At 42.0% G+C, this 27,006-nt stretch overlaps 2 protein-coding genes across 2 annotated transcripts in view; one reads left to right on the top strand and one right to left on the bottom strand.

Moving 5' to 3' along the window:
* T265_06844 (hypothetical protein) overlaps positions 1-27,006 on the bottom strand; it is a gene marked incomplete at both ends in the record, with an annotated part of 36,828 nt that overhangs the window by 4,943 nt on the left and 4,879 nt on the right. The window contains 11 exons of the mRNA XM_009172226.1: positions 588-807; positions 1,935-2,292; positions 4,074-4,411; positions 5,497-5,745; positions 8,132-8,320; positions 12,877-13,298; positions 15,625-15,781; positions 17,491-17,729; positions 21,580-21,945; positions 22,879-22,978; positions 24,829-24,984. Of these exons, the coding sequence (XP_009170490.1) occupies positions 588-807; positions 1,935-2,292; positions 4,074-4,411; positions 5,497-5,745; positions 8,132-8,320; positions 12,877-13,298; positions 15,625-15,781; positions 17,491-17,729; positions 21,580-21,945; positions 22,879-22,978; positions 24,829-24,984 (2,794 nt within the window). The remainder of the gene's footprint in view (positions 1-587; positions 808-1,934; positions 2,293-4,073; positions 4,412-5,496; positions 5,746-8,131; positions 8,321-12,876; positions 13,299-15,624; positions 15,782-17,490; positions 17,730-21,579; positions 21,946-22,878; positions 22,979-24,828; positions 24,985-27,006) is intronic.
* The window catches only part of T265_06842 (hypothetical protein), a gene marked incomplete at both ends in the record, with an annotated part of 34,880 nt that continues 19,842 nt past the window's right edge, over positions 11,969-27,006 (top strand). Inside the window, one exon of the mRNA XM_009172224.1 lies at positions 11,969-11,987. Coding sequence (XP_009170488.1) covers positions 11,969-11,987 — 19 coding nt within the window. The remainder of the gene's footprint in view (positions 11,988-27,006) is intronic.

The raw sequence follows: 27,006 nt of genomic DNA, 5'->3' as shown, positions 1-27,006 counted from the left end.
GATTGCAGGTCGTATCCTGCGCAAACGCGGTAGTGTGATGTACGACGTGTCGGTTGGTCAAGACACCTGGACCAGACATCAAAACCAACTCCGCTTTAACAGCACGCCGGAAACTCAAGTATGTTCGGGTAGCATACCGTTGGACATATTGCTCGATACTTTTGAGCTGAAAACTGAGACAGCTTCGAAAGAGGAGAGTGTGACCGGCAGCTCAGTATTTGATCCAACACTTCTTCCCAGGCGGTGGACAGACCGACGCCGCCGCCAGCCGGAGCGTATCCAGGTCGACCCCCGTCGAGTACGCTACTGACTTTTCACAAGGGGAGGTGTTGGGGAATATCCCATCCCCCAGAAAACGCTGTTTTTATGTGTGCTAGCGAACTCCTGGCATCTTCAAGGTCAAACTATGAAAAATCAATGGCCATACTCCAAGCTCGCTGCGTGACCGAACCGTAACAGTAAGCTGATGTGTTGTATCAAAGAAATGAAAAGCTTACGCCAACATCAAAGGCCACCTACAACATGTAACTCGTGAAGGAGATATTCTGATGTTACTGGAGAGTTATTCTAGATGGATCGTAACTTACTTTCAAAAAACCGGCGGAGCATCGTCACATGCCTTTCGTTTGAAGCAGATGCCACATTGAAACTTGGCAGCAACTTTTCGATGGAACGGCACTGGTCGTCAACGGTGTCTGCACTTCCCTCGGAGTCTGTCGACTGCGGATTGAGGACTTCTGCTACCATTGCGATTATGTCCGAAACGACCTGAGAACTACTCGCGCAGCTGTGAATTTGGTTGTAAACCTACCGTTTGAATGAAATATACGGTGAAAATAGTCTCAGATCCAAAAAGTATTCGTGAGCCTGAATGAAATCTTGGCCACCACCTAAACAAACCCTTACATATTATCGGTTACATCAGTCCAGTCCTGTGCAGAGGAGTTGGTCGTACTGCAGGATGCGACATTCCGTTTCAGGAATATTTATTCGTGAATGGAGCACGTATTATGTTGCTTTTTAGGAGGTGGCGTCTTCAAGTAAAGCCACCGTACATTCAGCTGCAGCTATGTTCAGGCGCGTGCATACTACTTGCTTTCCAACGTTTCCTGGGGTACTCGGCTTTTTCAGCACTCGCTTAACACCACTCATCGTGCTAGTTGTAAAATAACGAGAATGTGATGTGCTCATGAGAGGCAAAATCGATATTGTGTATCCTGTAGAAAACATGAACCATTTGTCCAGATCAAATATGGCACAAGAATGTCTGTCACAAGGAACTGTTGATACTCGGAATAGGAGTAACGGGTAGACTACAAAAGCGTGAGTGTTGAAACAAATGTTTCGAAGAACAGTAAGTTTTAAATCATATGTTACATCTTTCCTTGTGCATTAGCTTGTGCCCACAGCAATATGATGAAGTTATCAGTGGTTTGTTTGCTGTTTAGGACCATCGCGTCCATCAGGCTCCATTATACGTCCCATAAACCTTCCTTAACTGTGCCACAACTAAATGCTATGCAAAAAGATTTGGCTAGAAGAGTTTATCTTTTCAATTTTGAAGCAGGAAACGGTTTCCTATTGATTACACAAAATTACTGTCATATCTGAGGATTGTTAGACGGGACGCGGCTTGACTCATGCACAGGAACGCTCTCAGTCAGCTGATTGCCGATATAGTGATCATTTCGGTCGATAGGGTTCCAAAAACGTCGTGCAGACTTAAATTTTTTCTTATCCCGTCGACTACGGTTAAAAGATTCAGAAATAATGACTTGACTAACTGATCACATAGGCTGAACCATCACTTCAATTATACTCCTCGGTTCATCACAACTCCCCTAGAATTTTAGGTTTTTCTCCAATGTTCTTTTCGTATCATAAATGGAGACGAACGACTTATTTGAGCCCCACAATCTACTGAGTCAACTCACCTCCGGTGTCAGTTTTCGAACCAGTTCGTACAGCTCAACCGCTGCAACCTGCTTGAAAAAGCTGGAAGGAGAGAGCGCAGTGTCACCGCCGAAATCCACATCTACTTCTTCCGGTTCCCTCTGATAAACCTCAGTTCCAACTTTACGGTTCTGTGAGCCGTAAACTGTGCTTAGTATTGCCATCATTGTGATCACTTTCTCAGTCTCCTCAGCGGTCAACTTGTTTTCCTTCATGTGCAGGTCCACGATGCCGACGGCTACACCTTCACAATCTCGCACAGGATAGCAAAAATGATGTTTTTGACAACTCGTTTGCTCAACAACTTCTGATGTATCCGCAACGGTAAAAAGGTAATTACTGAAAAAATGAGGTATGTGTGGAGCAACAGTTGATCCAATTGATCAGATTGACTTAGCAACATGTTGTAACACACTGAACATGAATGGATCAGATTTAAACGGGAACCAGACCATTGTGTAAGAAAACACTGCAAATATATCACACAGCTCCCATCTAAAACAAAGCCCTACAAACTTTACGGCACCGTGTTCCAAGTAACAAATGACAGTTTGTGCATGCGGCCGTCTTACGACTTACATCGATGACTCACACACATTGTTTTCGGAAACGTTTGAACGCATGACTAAGGTGACAGTACAGAGAATGGCGTCAGTACGGATTAAATTAACCTGCAAATTCTTCGAGGATTTTACGAAAAGTGATTGAGGGTGATCGAACGCCAACATGTGACCTCCTAGCGGCGCTTGCAATTTTGCAGCACATGGATAGCTGGCATGTGACAGGCGGGTTACTGTGCCCGCAACAAGGATTATCGGTTAAAAAAAGATTCAATAAATAGATTGAACATGAGTTTAAGACCATTGGAAAAGTCACTAAAATGAAGGGACTATGGTTGTCATCAGTGCACAGTAGGGCTAAGCTGTGAAGCAGTAAATATCTGGACCGAGGAGGCACCCAGTGCTAATATCTTCGTTTACTTGGTTCTGTGTTACGCTGACCAAGTAGTCTCACCGCCTGAAATAATGTTTTTTTGTTTCCATAATTCTCGTATTTTGGGCTAACAAGGAACGACCTTCCAAAACCTTTGTGATGGCTCTCCTAGAAATAGCGCCAGCCAAATCTCACCGTCGTTCTTGCTGTGGCCTACTAAGTTTTCTGACGAAGCACTTTAGAATTATATGTAATAGACTATATTTGTTGAGCAAATTATTAACCTACGTGACAAGTGAATGTCACGTATATCAGACAGCTCGTGCTTAAGAGAATTCTGTCCTTATTTGGCTTGCTATGCAATGGAATTCGCTCAAGTTAATCAAACAACCTACGTGGATCATCTGGATAGAATGCAAAAAGAAAAAAAATGATTCAGGTTAATTTGACTTCGAACTATTCCCATTGTTCTCATCCATACGTTCCTTGTTCACGTATGTACAATTGAGCTGTTTCCTTTGTTGTCCTCGGGCTCATTTAACAGGGAGTGATTTTCAAATTTGTCCTCAGGACGTGCACATCCCTCGCAGTTATCTTCAAGAACCATTCACAGACCAGGTCGTGGACCCACTGTGTCATCTATAGAACTTTTCAGTCTGCGGTATCACTAGCCGTACAAGTGAGCGCTTAGAAAAACAACTTAACTCACTGAAGAGTTGAAGTTTTTCTCACTTCATGAATCTCAAACGTAGACAAACCAAAAACTCGTTACAGTCACGTCTCATTACTGGGTTTATCATACATAATTCATGTTGCTACACTTGCCTTTGGCAGACCAAACTTCTCAGAACACTGAACAGCCCCACCCTTCAGGCTCAGAATGAACGAATACATGGGCCGAACATTCCGTTTCACCATCAACTCTCATAGTAATTGACGTCAATTGCTCCTGTTATTGGACAGTAACGCAAAACGTGCCAAAAGTCTTCTTGTTATGGACAGCGATTCTTGTGTTACCCGTCAGCCCAATTTAATGAGATCAGTGCACAAAATTCCCATTAGTGGAGAGTCCTTCTTGTAAGCAATGCATCCAGGACACTCGGTTTATTTTGCGAATCGACCAGTATACAATTATTTACCAAATTACGTGGTGTTTTTGTTTGGTTGAATAAGCTCTGGACACTTACTCTAGGTAGGATTCTGACCGCTCGAGAATTTCTGGTCTGGCATGGAGAACTGGAACCGAGTTGCGGTGTTTGGTAACCAACCTAACCAAAGCGCAATTCCGGTGTTTTACTGACTGCTGATCGATATTTTGTTTTTCATCCTCGTCGGCATCACCGAGTGTGCTTGTTGCTTGTCCAACAGCATTCGCTTTATTCTCATCCAGACACCAGTAGTATGCCACCTGTTCCATACTGTCTAAGTACTGATTGATCCAGTGGAATGCAGCGACCACTGTATGGGTGAAGAACTTGTGCAGGTTGACCGTATCAATAGCACTCCCTAGTTCGTAGGCAATCGCCTGTGTCGGACAAAAATACACGCACAGAATGAAGTCCGCTGTAGGTGGGCAAATAATTTTGTCTTTTTATTTTGACAAAACAACTTTTCATTATTTAACCCCAGCGTTCGAAAAAAAGGGATCAGTAATTTATCAGTGGTTCCCTTCATCCTGGAGCTTAGATGGACTGAGCAAGCCGGTTCGATGGATTCAGTTGGTGCTGCAATTACTTTCACAGATTACTTTACGCCTTACTTTGTTGACGTTAGACAACATTCGCAAGGTGTCATATATATTGTATTCCAATGTAATTTGTACCTTCCATTTTCGCTGGAAAATTGGGTTACAGCTGACGGTGTCACCATGTGTCGTTTGAAGTTCTAGTCTTCAAACTGAATAATTGTTCAGACCAGTACTTAGTGATGTTTTTGCTCGACCTTTGTTGCCAAAGCTCCGTTGGAACCCTTGATTCTGAGTCGAGGAAAAAAGTACGCAATAGTTTCAGTTACTAGACACAGAGGGTAAATTAAATCGAATCATTCCGAACATACGTAACTTCAGTAAACATCCTTCAGCTAGGCTTTCAAGAGGACTAGGCACAAATTAAAGCCGTCTGTATAAAGACCTTGAAAAAGGGCACAGTGAAATACACTTTAATTTGGTTAGAGAAGGGCATCGCCGAGGAACAATTAGCTTTTTCTATGGGATACTAAGTCTCTCCAGGGTGTGTGAAAGGAAACCTGATATTCGGTGACTGGTTTAATTGGCATGTGTTGTTAGGGCAACGTAAATCACACTAGGGCAATGTTCATATGTAGTTTACTTCGAGCGGTTGCCTTAAAACTGTCTTTCTGAAACTACAAACTAGTTTATTCAAGGTAATTGATGGTTTTTTGGAATCATATGGTTGCTTCAGAATGTCTGGATGATTCAGTGCGCACTTCTCCGCGGTCAGCAATGATACATTAAAAGGTAACTTTGTATAAAAATAGAATGATCAATTTACATGATGAATACTGATCTGCATTTAGGATGAGGTTACATGACCGACTAATGTAAAGTAAAGGATGGAACTGCGCTTGGAAGATTATACACCGCTCACCAACCTGATAAAATGACAGTTCGTCCTCTTCCAGCATCAGGTGTTTGTAGTCATCACATGGCTGCTGAATGTAGAGCACACCCAAGCTTCTTCTCGTTGAGCCTGGAATAGGCACTGCCAAGCCTAATTTTTGATGTGGAGTTGTTTGGTCACTGCAGGTCAGTGTTTCAGGTTTTGAACTTATGTTGCTTTGTCCTTGTTCCGTTTGAGAAACTTTTACCTTCTCGTACATGGGGCACCCGTAGTCCATGACCTGACAGAGTCATAGCAAGAGAGTGTGTGGCATACTTCTAACCAGTGAGTGATCCGAATACGTGATAGTTTGTTCCATTGAAGATGAAACTAACCACTTTAAAGAGACAGATATATATTGTACCAGATGTTACATTATCCACATTGAAAAATCAGAGACCAGCGGAGTCCGACCCTTTTAGAAAGATGCAGACTGACTGTTAGTTGAGCACACTTCTACCCAAATCAGTAATCTGCGTTGGAAGCCAACAAGAACGTCATTATCTCCTCTTCTGTAGAGACGAGCATGTACTTGGGAATTAAGGTGACATCCATACAGAACTACGATAAATCTCTCGTTTATGATTTTCTCCAACTGGATATCATGCACAAAGGCCGCTTTATGTTTCAGCTGGAACGAAGTGCCTTCCACTCTTTGATACTGCGTATAAGGTAATAGATTCACTTGGCGCGTGTTAATCAGTGAGATTAAGTCGATCGTTTCGCCATCATCATCCCAAATGGCAAGTGAATTCGAATTTGGGGTTCAAGTAAAAACTGCCGTTGACGGAAATTCTTGAACTCCAAAAAGGACGAGCGGCTCGGTAATTTTCATCGAACTTGCACGTAGTGTCGTACCAAGGGTATAGGTTAAAACATAGGCAAAGAGCTTCATTTCTGCTCGGACCCTCCAGCAGCACTTTTTCAAGAAGGCTGAGCATTTCGCGCGAATTTTGTATAATCTGGCTATCACCTGGTCAGTTACAGTGCCACGAATCGCATGCATTGTAAAAGCTGAGAGATTATGGATTCAATTTACTGGGTTACGAACGATCAGTCTAGAATATTCGCCATGGAATCTACTAAAAGCCGCTTTTTTAGAGTGTTTGTACTTATAATTGGATGCCTCAGCTTATGCAGGTTTTCTCCTATTGAACAAAGCCAGACAATCGAAAGTGAGGTGGAATCAAGGGAAAAATTGGTGTTGTTCTCATGTAAAGGGGTCGGCATCTGGGTTTTTATATCATATGCTGTAGTGCTACAAGTCTGAAGGATCAATAACCAATAAAAGTACGGGGATACTACGGCCATCGTAAATGGTCACGACTTGAATGGGTGATAAAAAGAATAACACCGCCTATCAATTGTCCACGAACGTTCATTTCTCCAACACATCTAAATATAAACGTTTCTCAAACGTGTGCCCCAAGCATTGTCAACAAAAAATTGCATTGTTTAGAACAAATATGCTTGCTAAAATTCAGCTTCCCAACTGGACAAAAAGATTGTTTCAGTTCCATATTGAATGAACTGCCTGGGTGTATTGTATCCCCCGAAACTGACAGGAGTGCAACCCGATCAAAAGGTCTTTTAGATGTTACACCGGCATTTTCATCGCATTTAGCTGATCTACCAGAAACCCATCCCAGTATGGTCCGTAAGAATGCGAAGGAAAACCTTCGTCAATGGATCGATCATGCGTGGGAATAATTTACATCATGCGGACTATGCGACTATACTGTGAACTGAACCAAGTCATAGTATGAGAAAGAACACCATCCAAATGAAGGACCCACACTAAACACTTAACTGGAGTTTGGAGAGAATAGTCTTTTACACCGGACCCGCTTACGCGTCTAAAAGTGACCGACGGATGAACCCACTCTGCAGCCTCATTTGTGCGCTTGTCTGCTAGCCGTTGTTAGGCAACTTAAGTGGATCACAAGACACAGAAACCGTCCAAACTGGCACAAGGACAGGCTACGGTCACTTTGGTTAACACAACTTCAGCACTTTCCTGTCACAGTTGTTAGAAACGAATCGACTGATGATGAGAGTTAATATTACTACGTCCGTTTTCACATATTTCTTTAAGATCTAGGATTGTCGGACGCAATCACAGTGAAAAAGTTAGCGATTAGTAAAACTTCTGGGCCATGAGTCATTTATCATAATCGAACGCTTGTGTAGCTATCGATCGCATTCGTCAGCAAGTAGTACTGATAAACGTGATTCTCAGTCACCTAAACACTGGATTTTATCGATCACCTAATTTGATTTTCTCTTTGGTATCAAAAACCTTTTGTATCAGAATCATTTAGTTTGTGTATTCAGTACAGGAATTTCGATGAAGCCAGTGGTTCCTTGGATAATTATCGTGTAACCAAAAGAAACGAAGAATGGCATAAGCTATTTTACAGAAACCTGGACCCGGACCAGTCGGAAAGCTAAAAGAGGGTTTTAAGCAGGAACATCCAGATAAGAAATGTCACTTCTACGGTACGTTCAGCTTCCTGGAATTCACGACGTTCTTCCGTGTAAGAATTCAGGACACAAGTCAGGTTTGATAGTCAAATTCACCAAGCAGTTCAAAGAAATCGGAGTCATGTGTATGTTGAAATGCTCACTTGAAAACAAATATTAGCATGCGTGCCGAGTAGATGCTCGCCCACAGACGAACTGGCCTCTGAATCCGGGATAGCAGCCATACATTGAAGCATTGTCTTCCCTGATGAGGGGTGCGTCTTTTGGAACAGGAAAATTTTTGCACTGATCGGTTTGTTTCCGCTAAATGTTAACGTATTTCTGATGACCGCCTTGATGAAAAAAAACAAGGTAGCCGTCTTAATGCTCAGGTCCATGAATACTTAAATTAGGCACATCGCTGGTGAAAGTTGTATAGTAAACACAGTACACTAACGATTTCGCCTCCAACGACCATGAAAAGTTCGCAAATAATTTTCCGAGCTTGGCGGGCACACCAAACAACATACCATCCGGAGAAAAACTTACCAACTCAGTGGATTTTGTCGCACAGGAGACTACTCAAGTTGTTTCCGACGTAAGGGTTTTAGTCAGGGGAATATACCGAACATCAACCCACTCATGTAACCCAGCTTAATCCTTTTATTTCGAAGCTTTTAAAAAAACAAGCTTTGTCTCCATAGTACGAAAGGTACCATTCAGCGGAACAGTCAACGACACTCTTGGTTTTCAAGAAAATTAAATATTGTTTTTCTTGCCCGAAACATACTTGTAGTATGTCGAAATATTGATGAGTTTACTGTTGTCAATCAGGTAGTTGTTTACCTGTTCGCCGGGATTGGCAATTGACTTACAAACCTTTCGTCACCATACGAGGTGAAGTCATCAGTGCGCATTTGGGTTATTTCCTCCTGTTTGCCTACGCGCATTTATATAGCAATTGAAGGAGTACAACAGTAATCCAAACAAAATGTGAATGAGGAACCTGTCCAAAAGCCAATTCAGGGAAGCTGAAGAATACGTTCTCATCGAAGGGTCTAACACCAACTCCAAAGATGTGAAAAATTTAGAGTATTTATCCAGCCTAGAAGCGGCGATGAAATCTATCGGACTCGGCGAAAGAGCTCAACAACAACTTCATTAAACCGTCATTCCGGTCGTCACACGCGACAAGCCGCTCACTGTGTTTTCTGACAGAAATATTGGCAATAAGATGGATGAAAACTTAGTGGTTCTACCAGAAGACAAGGAACACCTCACAGTGACCTTGGACAAACTGGACTATGTCAGTAAAACAAAGGCCCTACTCAACGACACAACTATGTATCACCGCTTAGAAAGCGAACAACTGGCAAACAAATTCAATACGAACATAACGATATTCTAAGATCTCCACAAGATCACAAAAAAGGAATTATATCGTACGAGAGCTCGTGATTTATCCACTCCATGTTTCCGTGGACTATGAATTCCCCATCCGACCAACAGTATCACTCCCGGGAACGGCGGAACAGTTTTTGGAAAGACTGAAGAAAATTAAACATCTATCAAGACAAAAAAATGGTCTCATTATCTGTGGCATCACTATTCATGTCTGTAGATCTTCATTCCGCCAAGACAACTGTGGCAGAATTATCGGATAATGGTGGCATGCCTAGTGGTTCGCTGGAGGAAGAAGACTTCGTCCAGTTACCCGAATTACGCTTTATTACACATTTCGAGTTAGACGGAGAATATTACGAATAACTACGAGGGACACCAGCGGGGTCGCCAACTGCAGGGTTTATTTCAGGAATTAGTGCAAAGCTTGGACAAATAGCTTCGCCTGGTATAAGGCTCAAAATATGGATCCTCTATGTGATCGACACATGTATGATCATGAAGAAGAGCGAACTGCAGCGAGCAAGACATCTACTACGCACCTTTTTTGCTGACATCGAATTCACAGAAGAGAACAACGAAAAGCTGGCATTCCTGGACATTCTGTTCACTAGACTACCGAACGGAGAACTATAAACTGATGTCTAGAGAAAAGTTATGCATATGGATCCTGTTCCAAGCTACCACGAAACCCATCCGAATTGTCACAAACAGAGCTGTATTCGGGCAATTTCGAAGCATGTCAAGACAAATTGCAGCACAGCAGAATACAAGATTTATCACAAAAAACGCCCATACAATTTGTTCTAGAGAAAGGATACCCAGGGATTCCCATCTACAAATCAGTCAGAAAGCCAAACACGACCAATGCAGCAGCACAAAATGGAAGCGAACGAGTCACACTCCCATATATCAAGATCACCGCTGAAATGAGGACAAAGCTCTTATTACAGTTTAATACGATGGTTGCTCACAAACCTGCGAACACTTTTTGGAGGGCTATATCGAAAGCAAGAGGAAAATTAGATCCACTGTGACTGTGACAAACGATAGATAAGACAGACGAGAAGGAAGCCCTCCACCAGATTAAATGAACGCCAAATCGCTCTCATCTCCGCGGAAAAATATCTGTAAGGAGAGGGGTTCGTATATTGGCTCAAACAAGAACGGAGGAAAAACATGAATTAATGGAAGCGCGATCCTCTACCGAAGAAGAAGTTGTCAACAAACATCGAAATTAATCCTATTTATCACTCACTAGGGGGAACAGAATGCCACAACCACAGAGCTCTGAGCTGTACAAGCAACCGGAGGAAGAACTCGTAAAAGGATCTGGAGAGCGTGGTTTGATTGAAGGAGGCACATTTCATCATCAAATTAACCGGCGGACGCAGGGACATTAGTCGATACGGTGGCTAAAATATGGCGGTGCAACCAAGCAATCAACCTTGGGGAGATCATATCACGACAGTGCAACTCGGGAAGAGAGCACTCAAAAAGGGGATTAAACTACTAAAGATAGAAGGCATAGGGATAATCAATCGACTTAAATGATCGCAGATCACAACGCAACAAAGATCAAGAACGGAACAATAAATTCACTCAAATAGCCGATCACGCCAGGAGATAGCACATAGCCTCCACGTACACGCAGGCAAACAGGAGGAACCCACCTAACTACGCACTAATGATGCCTCCTCGTATGGTAACGAGACGTTTGTAGGTCACTTGCTAAGCTCGGCGAACAGAGCAACAACTAGTCACTGTCTGAACCTTATTTTTGGGGGTTGATTGACCAAGGAAAAATTGGAAAAGGAGTTTATTTCTTCACTTCTCTGAAGTCTGCCTTCGAAAAAAAACGATTTAACTTGCCACCCCAAGGTCCCAAGTTGTCTACAAATTGGCACACTATAGTGGACTACAGTAGTTTAGACATAGGAAGTGGACAGCTAACTGTCCAAATTCTTCTTGTGGCCGGTACTCTTTTCAGAATGGCTCTGCTACATAGAAGACAGCAGTTAGGGCTATTGGGTCCGTAACTTAATTACAAGGTCAAGCAGCGGGACTAAAATGAATGGGGCTGAGCTCGGGCATTACCACCGGTAATGCGTATGGGTAGGAGCAGTCTAGGATATTCCTGGAGCCGACTCATTCTTCTCCAAAACAAAGTCAACGTGAAGTAAAAGCAAGCTGATTCACCTGATGAAAACCAATCAGAACAGAGCATTCTGAAGGATAGACCAATTTTGTTTAATCCTTTTAATCTAAAACTGTAGCGGGACTACCACCCAGCATAAGCAGAGATATAAACTTTGCTGGCTGGGCAGTGTGTGGCAGAGAAAGTGCGCGCTTCATGGAACAGGAACTGGATTAAACACAAGCGACAAAAAATAGGAGTGCCGCACCATATCTCTATCGAATATCACTGTGTATTAGTATGGCATCTTGTGCAAATTCACCGTGAAAATCATTCGCATGTTCCCACAATCTGCTCAACTGATTGGATGCCAACCTGTCAAGGATAAACTACTCTCAATATCATGTAGACTGCTTCGAACTCCAAGCAGGAAACTATAGGCCACTCTCTTCATAAATTCAGGATGTTCGATTCTCCCACGGGTATGCATTCAATTAAATTACGACTGAAAGAAATTGTGAACGTGTGGTTTTAGAATGCACGTGTAGCCGATTGCATGCAAAAACGTGTTTTGTCAACACAAAACGCACATAGACATGGTTCCGTTTAACGTACCTCGAGAAATTGACCCTATTTCTCGGTAGTTATTAAACTATCTTCGGAAACAGCAGAAGTTGGCTGTTGTATAATTTTTACCCCATAAGACGATCATCAAAGTCATTGAAGTATATAGCGACTGTCAACAGACGAAGTATATTTCATATTTCGGCGATTACTGGGTTTGTTCGAAATTTTCCTCTGATTCAGTCGAATTTCCCTTCCACATCGTCTGGGTTCTTTCTACAAAGATTATGAACCTCATAGTTTTTTTCAGCGGATCGTTGGAGCCACAGTGGACTATTTATCTTCGTCGGTAGGATTTGTAACATTTGGGCAAGTTCTTGCAAGTGGCTGGTTGATCCTCGTGATCTGCTGTCAGTTGCTCTGGACAATGTTGATGGAGTTTGTACAAAATAGCATAGTAACAGTCTGCTTTATAGTGCTGTTCACTAGTCGGAATGCTTCATCTAAGAGAGGCGATGATAAATGAAACACGAAGCACAAAGTTGAATATCAATACTCAACTCGTGCCCATGGGAGTGAATCAAACGGCGCTTGTTGTGAACGGAAGGAAAATAATTCGGTTCTCATTCTGTGTCTCACGTTTTCGTGCTAACCAACAGAACTCACCAGGATTTCAAGTCTTCTCATCAAAGTAAACACCATCGAGCACGACTTTTTGATGGGATATGCGTCAGTGACTGTCTTATGAGTGGTCAGAACACAATTTTTGCGTAAGCAGTATACGCATGCTACACAAAGCTAGTTTACCTTAAATACTGCACGATAAACTGGTTCCATCGAATAATGTGCGATTTGGGCCTCGTGCGTGATTTCATCCAACCACTGCCTTCTCGTATCACCTTTGAGTTTTTCTTGTAGACTAACATTCATTTGTTGCTGGACAAAGTCAGCAAAAGCAGACAATGTTTCCACATTGCTCTGACTTTCTCCTACACGGTCCACACTGAAAGTATGTCTCAGAAGAATGCGAAGGTTCTGCTTGTTTATCAACGTGTCTGCTGTATTATTTCCATTATCCATCGAGGGTAGCGTTTCCCCTTGGAAAGAATTTAATTCGTATGCGCCGGATTCGTCCAAGGTTCTATCTCCGATCGAAAAGTCCAACTGCTCATTGCGCACGGGATATTCTTGAGCCTGCTTGCTTTGGAAGGTTTGAATTTTCCGCTTGCCTTGTTGGATAAAAAAAGAGAAAGTAAACAATGATATCATCGAGCAAAGCATTTTAAGAAACCCACACTGCGAGTCTTTTTAACCATCCATTTTTTGCACTGACCTTATTTTAGCTGAACATGATCGATCAGCAGTTGACAAATATCGTCAAAATTCGAACCAGAATGCTGTAGTAAAACTATCTGATCGACTGGCCTAGAAAACCTGAGAGGTGGAAAATTTTTAATGACGGAACTATTGGACATCTCGTTCTGCTCTCTCTCTCTTATAGGGGGATATGACTGCTCTCTTTCGGCCGTTCCGTCGCCAGTGACGAAAGGCATTCTGTTACGAAGAAGTTGATGTTGATTCTCGTTCTGCTCTCTCTCTCTTATAGGGGAATATGACTGCTCTCTTTCGGCCATTTCGTCGCCAGGGACGAAAGGTAGTCTGTTACGAACAAGTTGATGTTGAATAGAGATCTGACTGGATTTTAAGTGAAGCGTTGGCTTTTGATACCTCCGAACAACCAGCGCCTTTTGTTAGAAAAAATACACCGATATCTTGGGTATCATGCGAACTAGAATGCGAGACGCACTTTGTGCAGTACATTTACTTGAAAAGTGCCACAAATAGAAGACTTATCTGGGACTAATTTGGGTCTCCTATCGAAAACGAACTGGTTTTTAAGTGAATGTATTTCGCGAATCTCGTACAATTTAGGTTCAAGCTGAATGTAAGGTTGACGGAAACTTTAGGATTCCGCCTACCCGACGAGCACGAAGAAGAGCGAATCTGGTCGTGAGATGTCGGAGTTTTCAGCAACCTTGTGAGTAGTTTTCTTCAAACAAATATACTGCAGTATCTTGAAACATTGCCAGATATATCACGGGGTGGCCTTTAAGCAGCAAATTTAGTTGAAAAATATCATGACTGGTAAACATAGCTGGTATTCAGGTTAGTCATCGGCTAACATCAACTCGATTTGCAGATAAGTGGATTTCGCCAGTTCCATACATTTCGGTTTTTTACTGAAACTTAAGGCTGATGGGATTACGCCTACCTGGTGAGCTCTAAGAAAGACGAACCTGGTCATGAGCCACTAATAAATAGTCAGCAACCTTTTAAGTAGTGTGCTTCATCAAGAGATATATCGTTCTGCTTCAACTCATTGCGTAGATGCCCTTTTTCCTAACAGCTCACAGTTTCTGTTTTGAGGTAGGGGGCAAACAGAAACACTCCTGTATCAGAGACCACTGCACTTTGTACACTTGCCAAAATAATGTATTTCCCGGGGGGCTGGATTTCGGGACAAGACGGCCGATGGCCGCAAGAGATGAAACAAAACTCGGCTCTTTAGAATTTGTTCGAAGTTAACCACAAATCTATCTTGCCCAAACCTGCCTATGGCGATACTTGTATGAACAAACAGTCAGTTTCACATGTTTGCCAATTTTTGGCGTAAAAATACACTTTGAACTAGCACAGTCTGATCAAAACTGCTTATCCATAAGATCTGAATGATCTTACGATTTACTTGTGGAATATACAGTTGGCTGGCATTCAATACAGCAATAGTATTTGCACCTCTGGGCTACTGCGCATAGCCAAGATAACAGAAACGGTTTGTTTGTAGCCAGATGGGCTACTGTTGGTTAGCCTGTGAGTTCGCTGTAGGGCTCACGGGAACAGATCGGCAGACAAACAATCCGAAAACTATTGACAACCATTCGTCAACCCAAGTTTGATGGCGTTCTTCGGATGTATATCATATAACTACATGCTGCAGTATGCCGCAAAATGTTGAACTATACTGTATTACGGGAAGAAGACTGTGCAAACTTTACACACAGAACTTGCAAAGAAACACGAAGTGGATTAAAGCCGGATGTGCAACGAGTGAATGAGCCTATCTGAAGTCACTATTTGAGGTCGTGCTAAAAATGATTTCCTTCCCAAGAGATACCACTTTTGAAGTCGTCACTCTAAGGGGTGATAACCGCAGTAATTAAGCATCTCTGAATAAATATGTATGAAAAAGTTTTTGAAGTGCTCCGAAAACCGAAAGAGCCGCTATTAGTAAAACGTGGCGTCGTGGACGACAAATGGATTATCGTCTGTGTGATTAATGTTTGATAAACGGTATTTTTCACCACTGTCATGAACAGTGTAGAGAGATATCTATCCAACCTCAAGCTCCATGAGCGAAGACTCCATATGAATTTTGTTTGAGCTTGACGCAGCTACGAAAACTATGCTGCCCCTTTTTTGTTCCGAAATTTTACTCTAGTCTACCGAACTGATGAGCATTTGGTATCTCAGCTCTGGGTAAACCTCATAACTCACCGCATTCTAGCGAATCTAGAAACGATCCGTCTTCAAAGTGAGCTACGTACTGTTCAACCAATGAAAGGTGGACAAACCCGGTCGATTTGTAGTCCATAATCTTGAAAAGGCTTTCTATAACATTGTTTGATTCTTCTTCGAACCTCATCTCCCTAAACTGAACGACAGTAAAGATGAAATGAAGCAAATAAAACATGGACAACAATTGCGAGTTTAAATCGTTATAACCAGAGTGATAAAACTATCTCTGAGTTCCAAGGTTAGTGAAGGAATGCAGATGCCACGTGCTAGCACTCCACAATGGAGATAATAACTCGAGATATGAATCGAAATTGACCTTCCTGTCCCGTGATCCATTTGGGGGATTCCTCCTTGGTTTGAACTCGGGTTAACCAGCTAGATACAATCTCTCCTGAGGGGATGATTTCATTCTAAAAGACCGCCCACAAGTGACAGAAAACTGTATGAACGATCGAAGCCAAGCTACTTGGCAGTGTATTAAGAACTAGATAGACAGCTGAATGTTAATGGAGCCAGCCAAGGACACCTACCATAATGCTTTCGGGAAACGGGCAGCTTGCAATCCAATGTAGCTGATGGACAGCTGGTTACCTTTCGCGGGACGTCCGTTGGCGAAATAAGTGGAAGAGACTAGTGACGATAGCCCAGTGTATTTGAGGTATACGTATGGACATTCTGTTACATTCTACCAAACTCTATCCAGCTGAAGATATGCAACGAAATCTAGTAAAGCTGCAGTTGTGCGCGTTGGGTTTACAGTATCACCCTCCAGTGTGACAGCAATGACGTAGATTGGTGCTTGGATGAGTGTATTTTCCATCAGGGAGTTATGAACTCTCTCGAGATCATGATGACATGACATGAAGATATGGCTATGAGAGGATCATGAAGATATGATATATGAAAATATATGAAGATATGAATATATGCCACCCTCGGCGGGAAGCATACATATGCTGCCCTCCTATCACAGTGTAAAGTGGAAAAAGTTCGACAACCCATTATCACCTTCACGCACACAGGGGCGCAGCTGATAGACAATGGACACAGACAGAGAGGTTTTCCTATGTTGACACTAGAAGATGGTCCTATGAAATACACCGAAAAGTTGTTTGGTGATACGTAATCATAAAAGGGGATATCAGTTCTCATGAAATAGTACCGAGTAGAGTGAGGCCAGATCAATAACTTATCTTATTGGTAATCTAGTTTTGCCGGGAATAAGACTTTTACGGCACCCTAAAGTGACTTCTTCCTGGAGACAGTATTCCTGCAGATTCGTCTTAACTACGTGAGTTAATACAGGAGGGCCTGAAAAACTATCTTTTTGAGGGACTCTTTAGTATATGATGGTCAATATAGTGGGAGTGCACGATGCTGATTCCTCCAAGTGTAATCTCACCCCCTCAGTTAACTAAGACATCGAAGCGATGCCAGCGATAAGGATGATAAGGAGGCGGAGGAAGGATTTTAGTAAGACTGAGCCCACAAAATAGGATGGAGTCGAGAATAAGAATGAGGATGTGGGTAAAGGTGACCATTAATGTGAGGATTAGCATTAGGGTGACGAAAAGGATGATGGTGATGAGGAGCAGGATGCTAATGGTAGGGATTTTGAAAATAAAGGTGACGACGATGACGAAGTTGGTTTTAAGTGCACCGAACGAGTTGCTCAATGCAAAGGTTCCTGCCTGTCTTTTAATAGCCTATTTTCTGATTCTTAAATCCACAGTCGGCTTCATACAAGAGTGCCACACATGCGTACGAAGCCATACGTACTGCGAGCTCAACAACACTGCACTATTTTAATCGGTGGACGGATTTCTACAATATTGACTCGCTTACCTTGGTGCCATAGTTCTCTTGCCATTCTGAAGCTTCTGTGTAGTTCTTTTCCAAATAAGAAACCAGGTTTTGCACAACCTCATCTGGTGAATTATCGTTCAGAAAACATTCCATCATACGCAGAAATTGCGCCAATGTTAGTCGTTGTGGCATGTACGCATACTGGAATTGTCTACTTGAGTAAGTGTATTCTGCACCATTGATTAGCGTCAGATAAGTCCTGAGCTTTGAAAGAACACCTGGAAAGGGGATAATAGTTCAATTTCTGTCAGAATCAATCAGAAATTCGAAACCCGGTTTTGAAGGACTGCAATACAAAGTTAAAAATTGGAAGGTACAATGCGTTAGGAGCGCAAAGCAGTTAATAGAGTGGACAATTACGTGAAAACTATAAACAGGTCCCATTAATTACGACTGACAAATTTCAACTTGGACATTTCCTATGGCACAGCTTTTCACAATGAACCAAATACACTGAAGTCGAGGACTAACCATGATTTTTATGGCATCGCCGGATCTAGTAAGCAAAATTCTTCTCAGTAAATGACCGATACGATCGAAAAGTCTCATAATTCAGGAGGATATTATTAGAAAAAATTGACTCACACAAATGTAAAGACGGAAGCCATTGATGAGAACGAAATATGCGGCAACCAATCTGTTACGATCCTGTCATTAAGTGTTAAAACGGTTTGTTCTGACAATTTCCTCTCAAAAACCCTTCACAGTTCCCTAGCAAAATTTGAAGGAGTATCCGGGCGAAACCGCGATCCATGTTTCCTAACTCCGAACTGAGGACTTCCACTTTCCGTGCAGAGGAGTCACCCACTCTTGTATCGTTGCTTACCTGGTTACTTTGTATGTCAGAAAAGATCGCGACGGGTTTGAAACATGTCATTCGTTTGGGTCATTCCGATAGCTAGATATCAGGAATCAGAAATTAAACTCGCATGGAGTGAAAGCGGCGTCCCATCACGTCATTCTGTGCATACATTACTGTTTCCTTCCTTTCTCTGACGATCAGACATAGATTCGATCAAAGTTCTCCATATGCACACTGGAGTCATAAATTTTATTCATTGCTGATTACTCACTGTTTGCGGAAACCGTAATCGGAGAAGACAAACAAAGCCAACACGTAGCGTTCTTCTCTGCGTCTACAAATGAAACTAATTTTGTCTGTACAGAAGTCGACATCGAACATTTTCTCAAAAAGAGCATAATGTTACTGCATTTGAAACTAATTTTGTCTGTACAGAAGTCGACTATAATTTGGTTCATGCACATCGAACATTTTCTCAAAACAAGCATAATGTTACTGCATTGTTGTCTCCAGTTGGCATGGTTCTCTCAGTATTTCAGACATGGTGGGTATATAGACAGTCTCTGTACAAACCTAGTCGATACTATGTGCTAATGTAAGCTCTGATGCAAGCTACGATAGAGCTAACGATTCAGCTCTTCCTCTTCTCTATACCGGAAAGTCGAGATCTTCCTGGGCCCAACTTGGATGATGCAAGTTATCGCACAGCTTGCTTGACCTTGGGTAAAACCAACATGATCAGTTACTCAAACTGTTCGACAACGGGCTTAGTGAATTGCTGAATGGCGGAGCATGTGTTGAGTGGTTTCTCGTAAATGGCTTGTTAGTGCATCACACATTCTACCTATGATGCTTGTATGATCGGTAATGTGTCAAAATATTGGTAGCTCGGGTGAGTTTATTGGTAGTTGATCAGATGCCTGTTGATCTGTTCGCCGAGCTTGGCAACTGACTTGCAAACGTTTCGTCACCATACGTGTAGACACCATCACTGCGCATTCGGGTGGGTACCTTCTGTTTGCCTGTGTGCGTTTATATAGCATTTAGAGGCTATCTGTTAACAAATAGCCAGCCACTTCCACATGAGAGCTATGACGAAGGTTTGGAATGTTTTTTACTTTTGTTGTAATGTGTTAAGGTTTCAGTTTCGAGATACGACCCATTGGCAGTCTGGATCGATCAACTGATCATGTGAAACCTGTAAGATGATTTTCTTCTAACTGGACGTATTTGCGGTATATGAAGGATTTGTGTTCACCTTCTACCCTTTTGAAACGAAAACGCCTTGGAAATTTCTACAGAAGGATCAAACGGTCGATGCAAACAGTAAAGTTACTAGATATTAAAAAAAACAACCCATTTCAGAAGCCAGTCAAGTCTGAACACAATCGTCTCCTGACAAGTGTGTGCCCTTAATCCGTATGTCAAACGTCCAGGGTTGAAGGTCCAATATGGCTGAGAGAATACACCGCGCAATGGGTCCTGATAGGCGCACTGTCCACAACGTTTCCTTTTTCACTTTGGTGGGAACTAACGCGGACCGCGTGAGGATGGAAAAACTACTGTGAACGCGAGTGATAGTCTTCAGAGCATAAGCTTCCTCAAAGGCCACCAGATTTGTCATTCAGAATTGGTTTCACTTTTACTTATCGGAGTAGGAAATGAAGGCTGTGGAAATTGACACCAAATCACATCAGATAGTTCATTCCAGCCCCCAACGAGGAAACAGAAATTCTAGGTTTTTCCTATGCCACTTGGGACCTTTTCACAAGCTCCATTTTAGCTCCTTTAAATTTTCTACTAAGTAACTTGGACGACTAGCCACCTGATACAAATTTAAAAAATCTATACATGCCACTTCTTCTATTGCCAGTGTATTGTCCAAATGAAACGAAGCTGCATTTTTGATTCTCCATGTTTTAGTTCCGCCGAACGTACGTGTACAACACGTCATTACGCGTGTAACTGACTGCGTTTGAGGAACCCTGCCCCTTTAGTTGATCCCAAGTCGTTCCAATTATAAACTGGAATCATGTTGTCCACTCAGCTGTCGGATGTAGTGGGCTTTCCAGGCACATGAGGTTAAGTAGAAGCTAATAACTTTGATGGCTCTTATTTCAGTATTGAAGTTGGAAACAATTTCGATACTGCTTTGAACAACCAGTTACTCTTCCTAGCACGCATTTCGGTCCTCGTGTAGGACCTGCTGGCGGGCTTACCCCGCAGGTGAATGGACATCTTGACTGGGTTTATTGAGAGTCGGTGATTAGTAAGAATGCGACTTTTTCCGACACTACAAGACTTTGTTTGGGCTTGCCAGTTGCGAGTGTGAGATCACACAGAAAATCAGGATGCCCATGGATTCATTCCGGGACGTGATGGTTTTTAGAAATTTATTATGTTACTATTCCCTCCATCAGTAGTGCAAAACCAAAGCAAATGCTCATTGGTCCTGGTGCCGAGTTTGCTGATCACGGAGATGACGTGCATGCTGGGGTTGGCAAAATTACTCAACATCTTCTCCAGAAAACGAAAACAAAACGACTCACGCAAACATTGAAAATTATCCATCCTTAGGCTCTTCAGCGGTTCATGTTTTTATTCTTATCGGAAGTTGAGATTCGCCTAGATTACGTAGTGGACAGGCTCCTTTATCGCCTGAACACTCTAAATTGTTGGACGTATATGAATTAGCTCACCAGAGAATTAGGCAGATCACGCACATGATTGATGCGCGTAACTCTCCAGACATCTTTGTGTGGAAGTTTAGAAGCTTTTCAAATTATTTATTTGCCTTTCCAAATAACATTTAATAATATCCGTGCAGCTTCCCCGCCACAGGCGTCAGAACGTCTAATCGTAAGATAGGGCTTGCATCTATCCAAACACGGCTTTACAAAGATTATAAGCATGTATTTTTAAGTCTTAGTATCGAATGGGATTGCTTGGGGATATTGCCATCAATTCGGATGATATGAAAAAATCCATTTATGCCTGGAGTAGCTGCATGGATACCACCTGTTTTTTGTGAATACAATGCTGTTGTTCACAAACACTGGTTTCCACGCTTGTCTCACTGTATCGTACATGTCCAAGAATGAAGTATTGCAGCTAATCAGATGAAGTAACTTAAAAGTGACTGTATTTGAAAAACTAGGTCAGATTCGTCTTTTCTGGAGACTTTGCAAAATTACCAATCTCACTTAACAGAGTAAATAACTTCACTCATTCACTTACTTAAGTAACCTCCACATCTAAGTGCTTACTTAGCTCATGCTGGTTTCTCAGAACGTTTTCAGCAAGGAAGGATTGACAATCTTCAAGTCCTCGTGTTACTGAGGAAGAGATTATACCGTCCGGTTGGTCTGAGAGGTCAAAATCATTCTGATCATCTTTCCCGCCACATCGCTCATCCGTAGTTACGTCTCCAACAGGCAACGTTCTGTTGTATGCTTCGGCTTCCATCGTGATTTGGGGTGCATCCGAAAGGCAGGACGAGGCAGAGTTATTCTGGTCCCCGAGGAATTGGTTTTCTTCCCCTTGCACGATGTTTTGGAGTGATTCTGCCTGTAAATTTCCCAACTTTTCTAGCTCGGGCTGAATGACTCGTAAGAAATAGTCCTGTATAGGCCCTGTATGAAACGGTAGATGAGGAAGGTGTTTTGAGGAACTACACTTGATACATAGCGTACTGTACTTTGAAAACTAAAAGGGGCTAGAAAGACAGCCAGCGATTGACTTCTAAAGGCGTCTGTATGCCTTGCATTCCATTTGTTGGTTGGCATACAGACCGCAACGCAGCGCAAATCACGACAGAACCAATGACACTGCAGTAAAGATACACACCAATTAGCTAATCACATGACGGGATAGTAGAAAAAACTATTAATGCAGCTAGGCACGGAATAAGCGCCCACTCAACTGCTCACTGACGACCTCCCCTCGACTGCGACGAAGCGTTTGCAAAACAATTGCCAAGCTTGGTGAACAGAACAAATACCATCCGATCAACCAACAGTAAACACATCCGAGCTACCTATGTTTTTACAAATTGACATTGTGCCTAATCAAAACCTTTCATGTACAGATGTACCTAATCTGCAACCAATAACCATCGTGTAACCATAAAGGCGCAGAAATTTCAAGAATCCAAGCTTCTTGTCCATTTATGTTCATGTATGGCCGCGATGCTGAGTTATCTGCCATTGCTACACCATTCTGGAATTCTCGGTGAGCGAAGTTATAAAGGTGTCATCTACCGCATAATTTTGGCGTATTTTAGCATTGTAAAGAAGTGAATCAGTGTTAGAATCACCAGTTCAATAGCATAATTCTTAGCTACTACGGTTGCCACTGCATCTCCAGAATGCCATTACAAGAACTTTCCGGATCATGCGCTCATATTCTGAGTTTTAGTAAAAATTCTCTCGATACAATTTCCTATGGCAACAAAAGCTCAGAAAGAATTTTTTATTGCAGGAACTCTGACGATTTATTCTAGAATAAAACGTAAAAAACTACGGAACGTTTGGTAAGGTACAGAAGATGTGGTAACCCAAACTCACAATCTCTTGGATCACGAAGAAGCACCTTCACATCCGCAGGTGCAGATTCAAAATAGGCATCGCACAGCTCCAACAGTCTCTCACGTGTAATACCATCGGTCTGGGGGATGCAAACAAACGATTATAATTTTCGCTTCAAAATTCCACTTCCTTGAGAAACGAGTAAGATAGGTATTTTGGGAACAAAACAATATTTTCTGTTGTTCGAAATAGAAATCAATCACAGACCGCTTGGATATAGCACCTTGGAAGTCAGATATCTCCTGGTGAACGCAGAAGGATTGTGAGCCTGTCTAATTTGGGCCAGTTGCAGTGTTATATGGAGACAAGATGTGTTGTGGACCGGAAAAATGTTCGTTTTCAAATCACTAAATATCCGTTAGGGTTGAGTGTTTTTGACTTCTTCAAGCCGCTTTTTGGGGAGATGGAAGAGTTAATATGCTGTGAAGTCTTGATGTCTAACAGAAATATCACTGATTGGATTATGGAGTACAACAACTGAAACCGGTCGACCTCTCAAGTATCTTTACAAAATAAAATTATTACCACAAATGGTTGTCATCTCGTGCCTTTTCTCAATTTTTTATTCCAATCCGTAGATGTGATTCACAGGGGTTTCCTCAGTAGTTTGTGGCACTTGGTTGCTTTAAATGCGGGTCACATCAAGTGCGCACAGCACAAACAAAACGTATACTTTTCGGTTAGTAATGTCACACTGGATATGGTGTGGATTTATGCCGCACATATGATGGAAAAGCTACAGCTGTCTGTGTTTTTACAAAATTCTAACAAATATCATTTCTAAAACCTTCTGAGTATCAGACGGACTCACCTGACAATCGGCTATGGGTTGATGATCAGCATTGGGATTTAGTGACACAGAATGCAGTGTCCCTCATCCTTCAACGGCTCATCAAGCAAAGAACAGTTCGGTACTAGACTAGATGGTTTAAATCGTGAATTCGGAGAATGTGTGACGCTGACAACTCACTTATCCCTGAGACCTGGGTATGTTGCATGTATCATTCTCCGTCGAATTTTGTTCAACGAGCACAACGGATAATTTCTAACAAGAACGAGGGAGCTATACAGGTTTTCTTCGTCTCTTGAGTATAGATTAGATTCATTGCTGTGTTGAAAGCCCAACCAAAGCTTTAGCATCTCATCATATCTACGGATTGTGAGTGATCTCAGAAATTGAAAATTTTCAGAAGGCTGAATGAGCCGCGCTCTTAGCCTGGTAGTGAAATCGCCACAAACTTACACGTTATGGCTTAGACTTATTGCTTGAGGGAATATGATTTTCTGTCTGAGTAGCAAACCTGGTTTTGGTATGTGGTCCCCTTGGATTGAATAGTTTGAATAGTTTCTTTGTTTAATCTGATCAACTTATTCACTCTTGCCCTGCATGCCTCATCATCCGGTTCCTTTTCCCGCACGCCAGCATTCCGATAATATATAATGCCAGTGTTAGATACTGGTGCATTAATGCTCTGCCTTTGTACTAACTGCTTTAATCATAGTAGCATTGTGTAAAGCATTGTGTGTAACACTGTGTGCGAGAATCGAGATGAAGGGGATCGTCGTAATCCTTCTAAGAAAGCCTTACCTAACGACAGTTCTACAAGAAATCCTTCATTACAACCGCGTGGCAGTTTTCTGACTTGACCGACTTCACTTGGCTTTTTTGTTGCCATATCAAATCCTTCAACACCCAATCAGACTTTTAAGTGAAATTGGACATTCAGAAATGCCACTAATAATTTTTTTGCTGTTCCACAGCAGCTTCTTCAGCATAATGCTTCACGCAGTTAAAAACCCAACTTTTGGGTAGGAATATCACTTTCAGAGGAAATAAGTAGGCAGTAAATCCAAATCAACGGGTGCCAAGTTCAGTACTTGAATTTAGCTTCAACTGCAGAGTCCACTAAAGTGAAAAAATGGACATACTTGAGAAATGTTGCAGGAAGCAAAAAGCTTGGTGAAAACGTTTCTCCGCTGCTCTCGTTGAAGCGCCGAAACATATTCTTTGGCGCACAATTTCATATGTTCCACCAGTTGATCAAACACCTCCGTTGATAGTGCTTTTGCATATACGAGAACGTACTAAAGAGAGCGAAGATAATCCGTTAGTTCCGTAATAAACAAATAATTCTCTGAGTGACCGCGTCTGAAAAAAACACAATATCGTGAGTTTGGGCTTTGATAGTGAAATTTCGAATTGTTCTGTTTATTTTCTCAGTTGTTTGATTTATGGGAAACACTTCTCAGAGAATTTGACACCGGATTTGACACAGAAAAGTTGGGAACTCAACAACCTTCATGTCGTGAGAGATTACAAACACGACGTAATTTAGGTTATAGCATTGTGAAACCAATAAGTTACATTCTGATATTATACACAAAATACAGCTCTTCAAATTGCTATTGTTGTTGCTCACTGCCATTTCATCTCAGGACTTGCAAGGCTTGAAATTAAATACCGACCTCATGGAATCTAATTAGAGTTCATAGGTGAAAATTTTTCGACCTCGCTACAGGATAACATGATTTAATTGACCTTACTACTTTTGATTCAGTAGAAGGACGTTTTGGGTAGAGTAGAGGTATTCGTACCTCATATTAGCTCAGATCGACATGTAAAGTTGAGGTTCGTCGGTCTTTGGATAGCGCAGTATCTTCAAAGCTGCCAGCTGATTATAATTTAGCAAGGTCCGAGGCTTGGCCAGAAACGCTACACTCGCTTTGCAACGGATACTCCCGTGACAGCATAGTTACCATCATTTAACATTGCCTGACACAAACAGTTCACATTTGCAGGCGAAAGTGAAGTAGTGGTAAGCAGACGCATTTTGCTTCAATCTCCCCGTCACCTTGCTCCTCTGACTAACCAGATTTTGCCTCAAAATACCAAACAAATATTGTAGCAAATAATGCTATTTTACTAGAGGGCAAACACCTTTCTGGACTAGTGCAAATGTATTTCTTTAGCGTTATAATTTTAGAACGTTAGCATTTTAGCGCGAAAACCTCTTTTAGGGGTTGATCATGATTCGCGCTTTCGTTTCCAGGGATATTGAGAAGTACGGCTCAGGCCTGTTTGCCACGCTGTGACCTATCCCCTTGAACGGAACAGTAATATATTGCGGCCTATTAAGCGTAGGGGCTCAGTTTGTTCACGAAGCATTCTGTTGATGTTTTCCAACTGCACTTAATTTATGATGCAGCTGCAATAAGAAATGTCCTTTCCTCATGCAGTTCGCTTCCCATACTGAGAGTGATACCTGAAAATAACGAGGTGTATGTGTCAGCAGTAGGTTTCTCCAGCACTCAACCATTATCACTTTTAATGCAGGAAAACTTAATGAAAGAAATGATCAAAGTTAGGGCTGTTCTGTCAACATTTGCCTGATGATTTTGGCTAATGTGCTGGGGCTTGCGACTTTTAATTTGACCGCAAATGTGTCTTGTGTGTTTTGTTATCGCATAGTTTTGTTAGACTTGATGAGTATGAGTTACAAAAACGCAAATTTATTCATACATCATAACTGAATTACGTCGTTAGGAGGAAATGATAAAATTTAATCCGTAGTAAGATATTATTGGGGTGAAACCTGACCGAAATTTCACTGGTTAAGTTTCCTTAGGTGCAGGGAGCTTACGGCCTTGAATTACAAAGAGTAAACTTTCTCAGAACTACATGTTAACAAACGATAACGAGTCTGAGGGGTGTGCTGAGCAGAAATCTAAGCTCTGATTCTTTGAGTGGGCATTCGGTCTCATAGAACACTGTTAAAATTTCAACACCCGGTTCGGCAGGCTGCCCCCAATTGCTGCTGGGCTTTTTTAATAAGTAAATGATGGCTGAATTTGAGGTAGTCTGTAATAGAAGGTCGGTTGTCGAAGGTTTTCGGAGAACCGTCGAGCTCTGTACATATGTCTTGGGAGTTGGAGAATGAGCTCCGGGAAATGACATCGTCAAGATCATTTAGAATGTTCATCATTTTAAAAACTGTTTTTGCCACAAGAATATTTCCTTACTGAATTGAGACTAGGCGTGTTTAGTTGGACAGAGACATAAAATAGGACGCTTGTCATTATAACCCGATACTTTTCTCAAAAGTTTGG

Source organism: Opisthorchis viverrini (genome assembly GCF_000715545.1).
Source record: "Opisthorchis viverrini unplaced genomic scaffold opera_v5_148, whole genome shotgun sequence".
Lineage (NCBI taxonomy): Eukaryota > Metazoa > Platyhelminthes > Trematoda > Opisthorchiida > Opisthorchiidae > Opisthorchis > Opisthorchis viverrini.
This window is presented reverse-complemented; position numbering and strand designations above follow the sequence as displayed.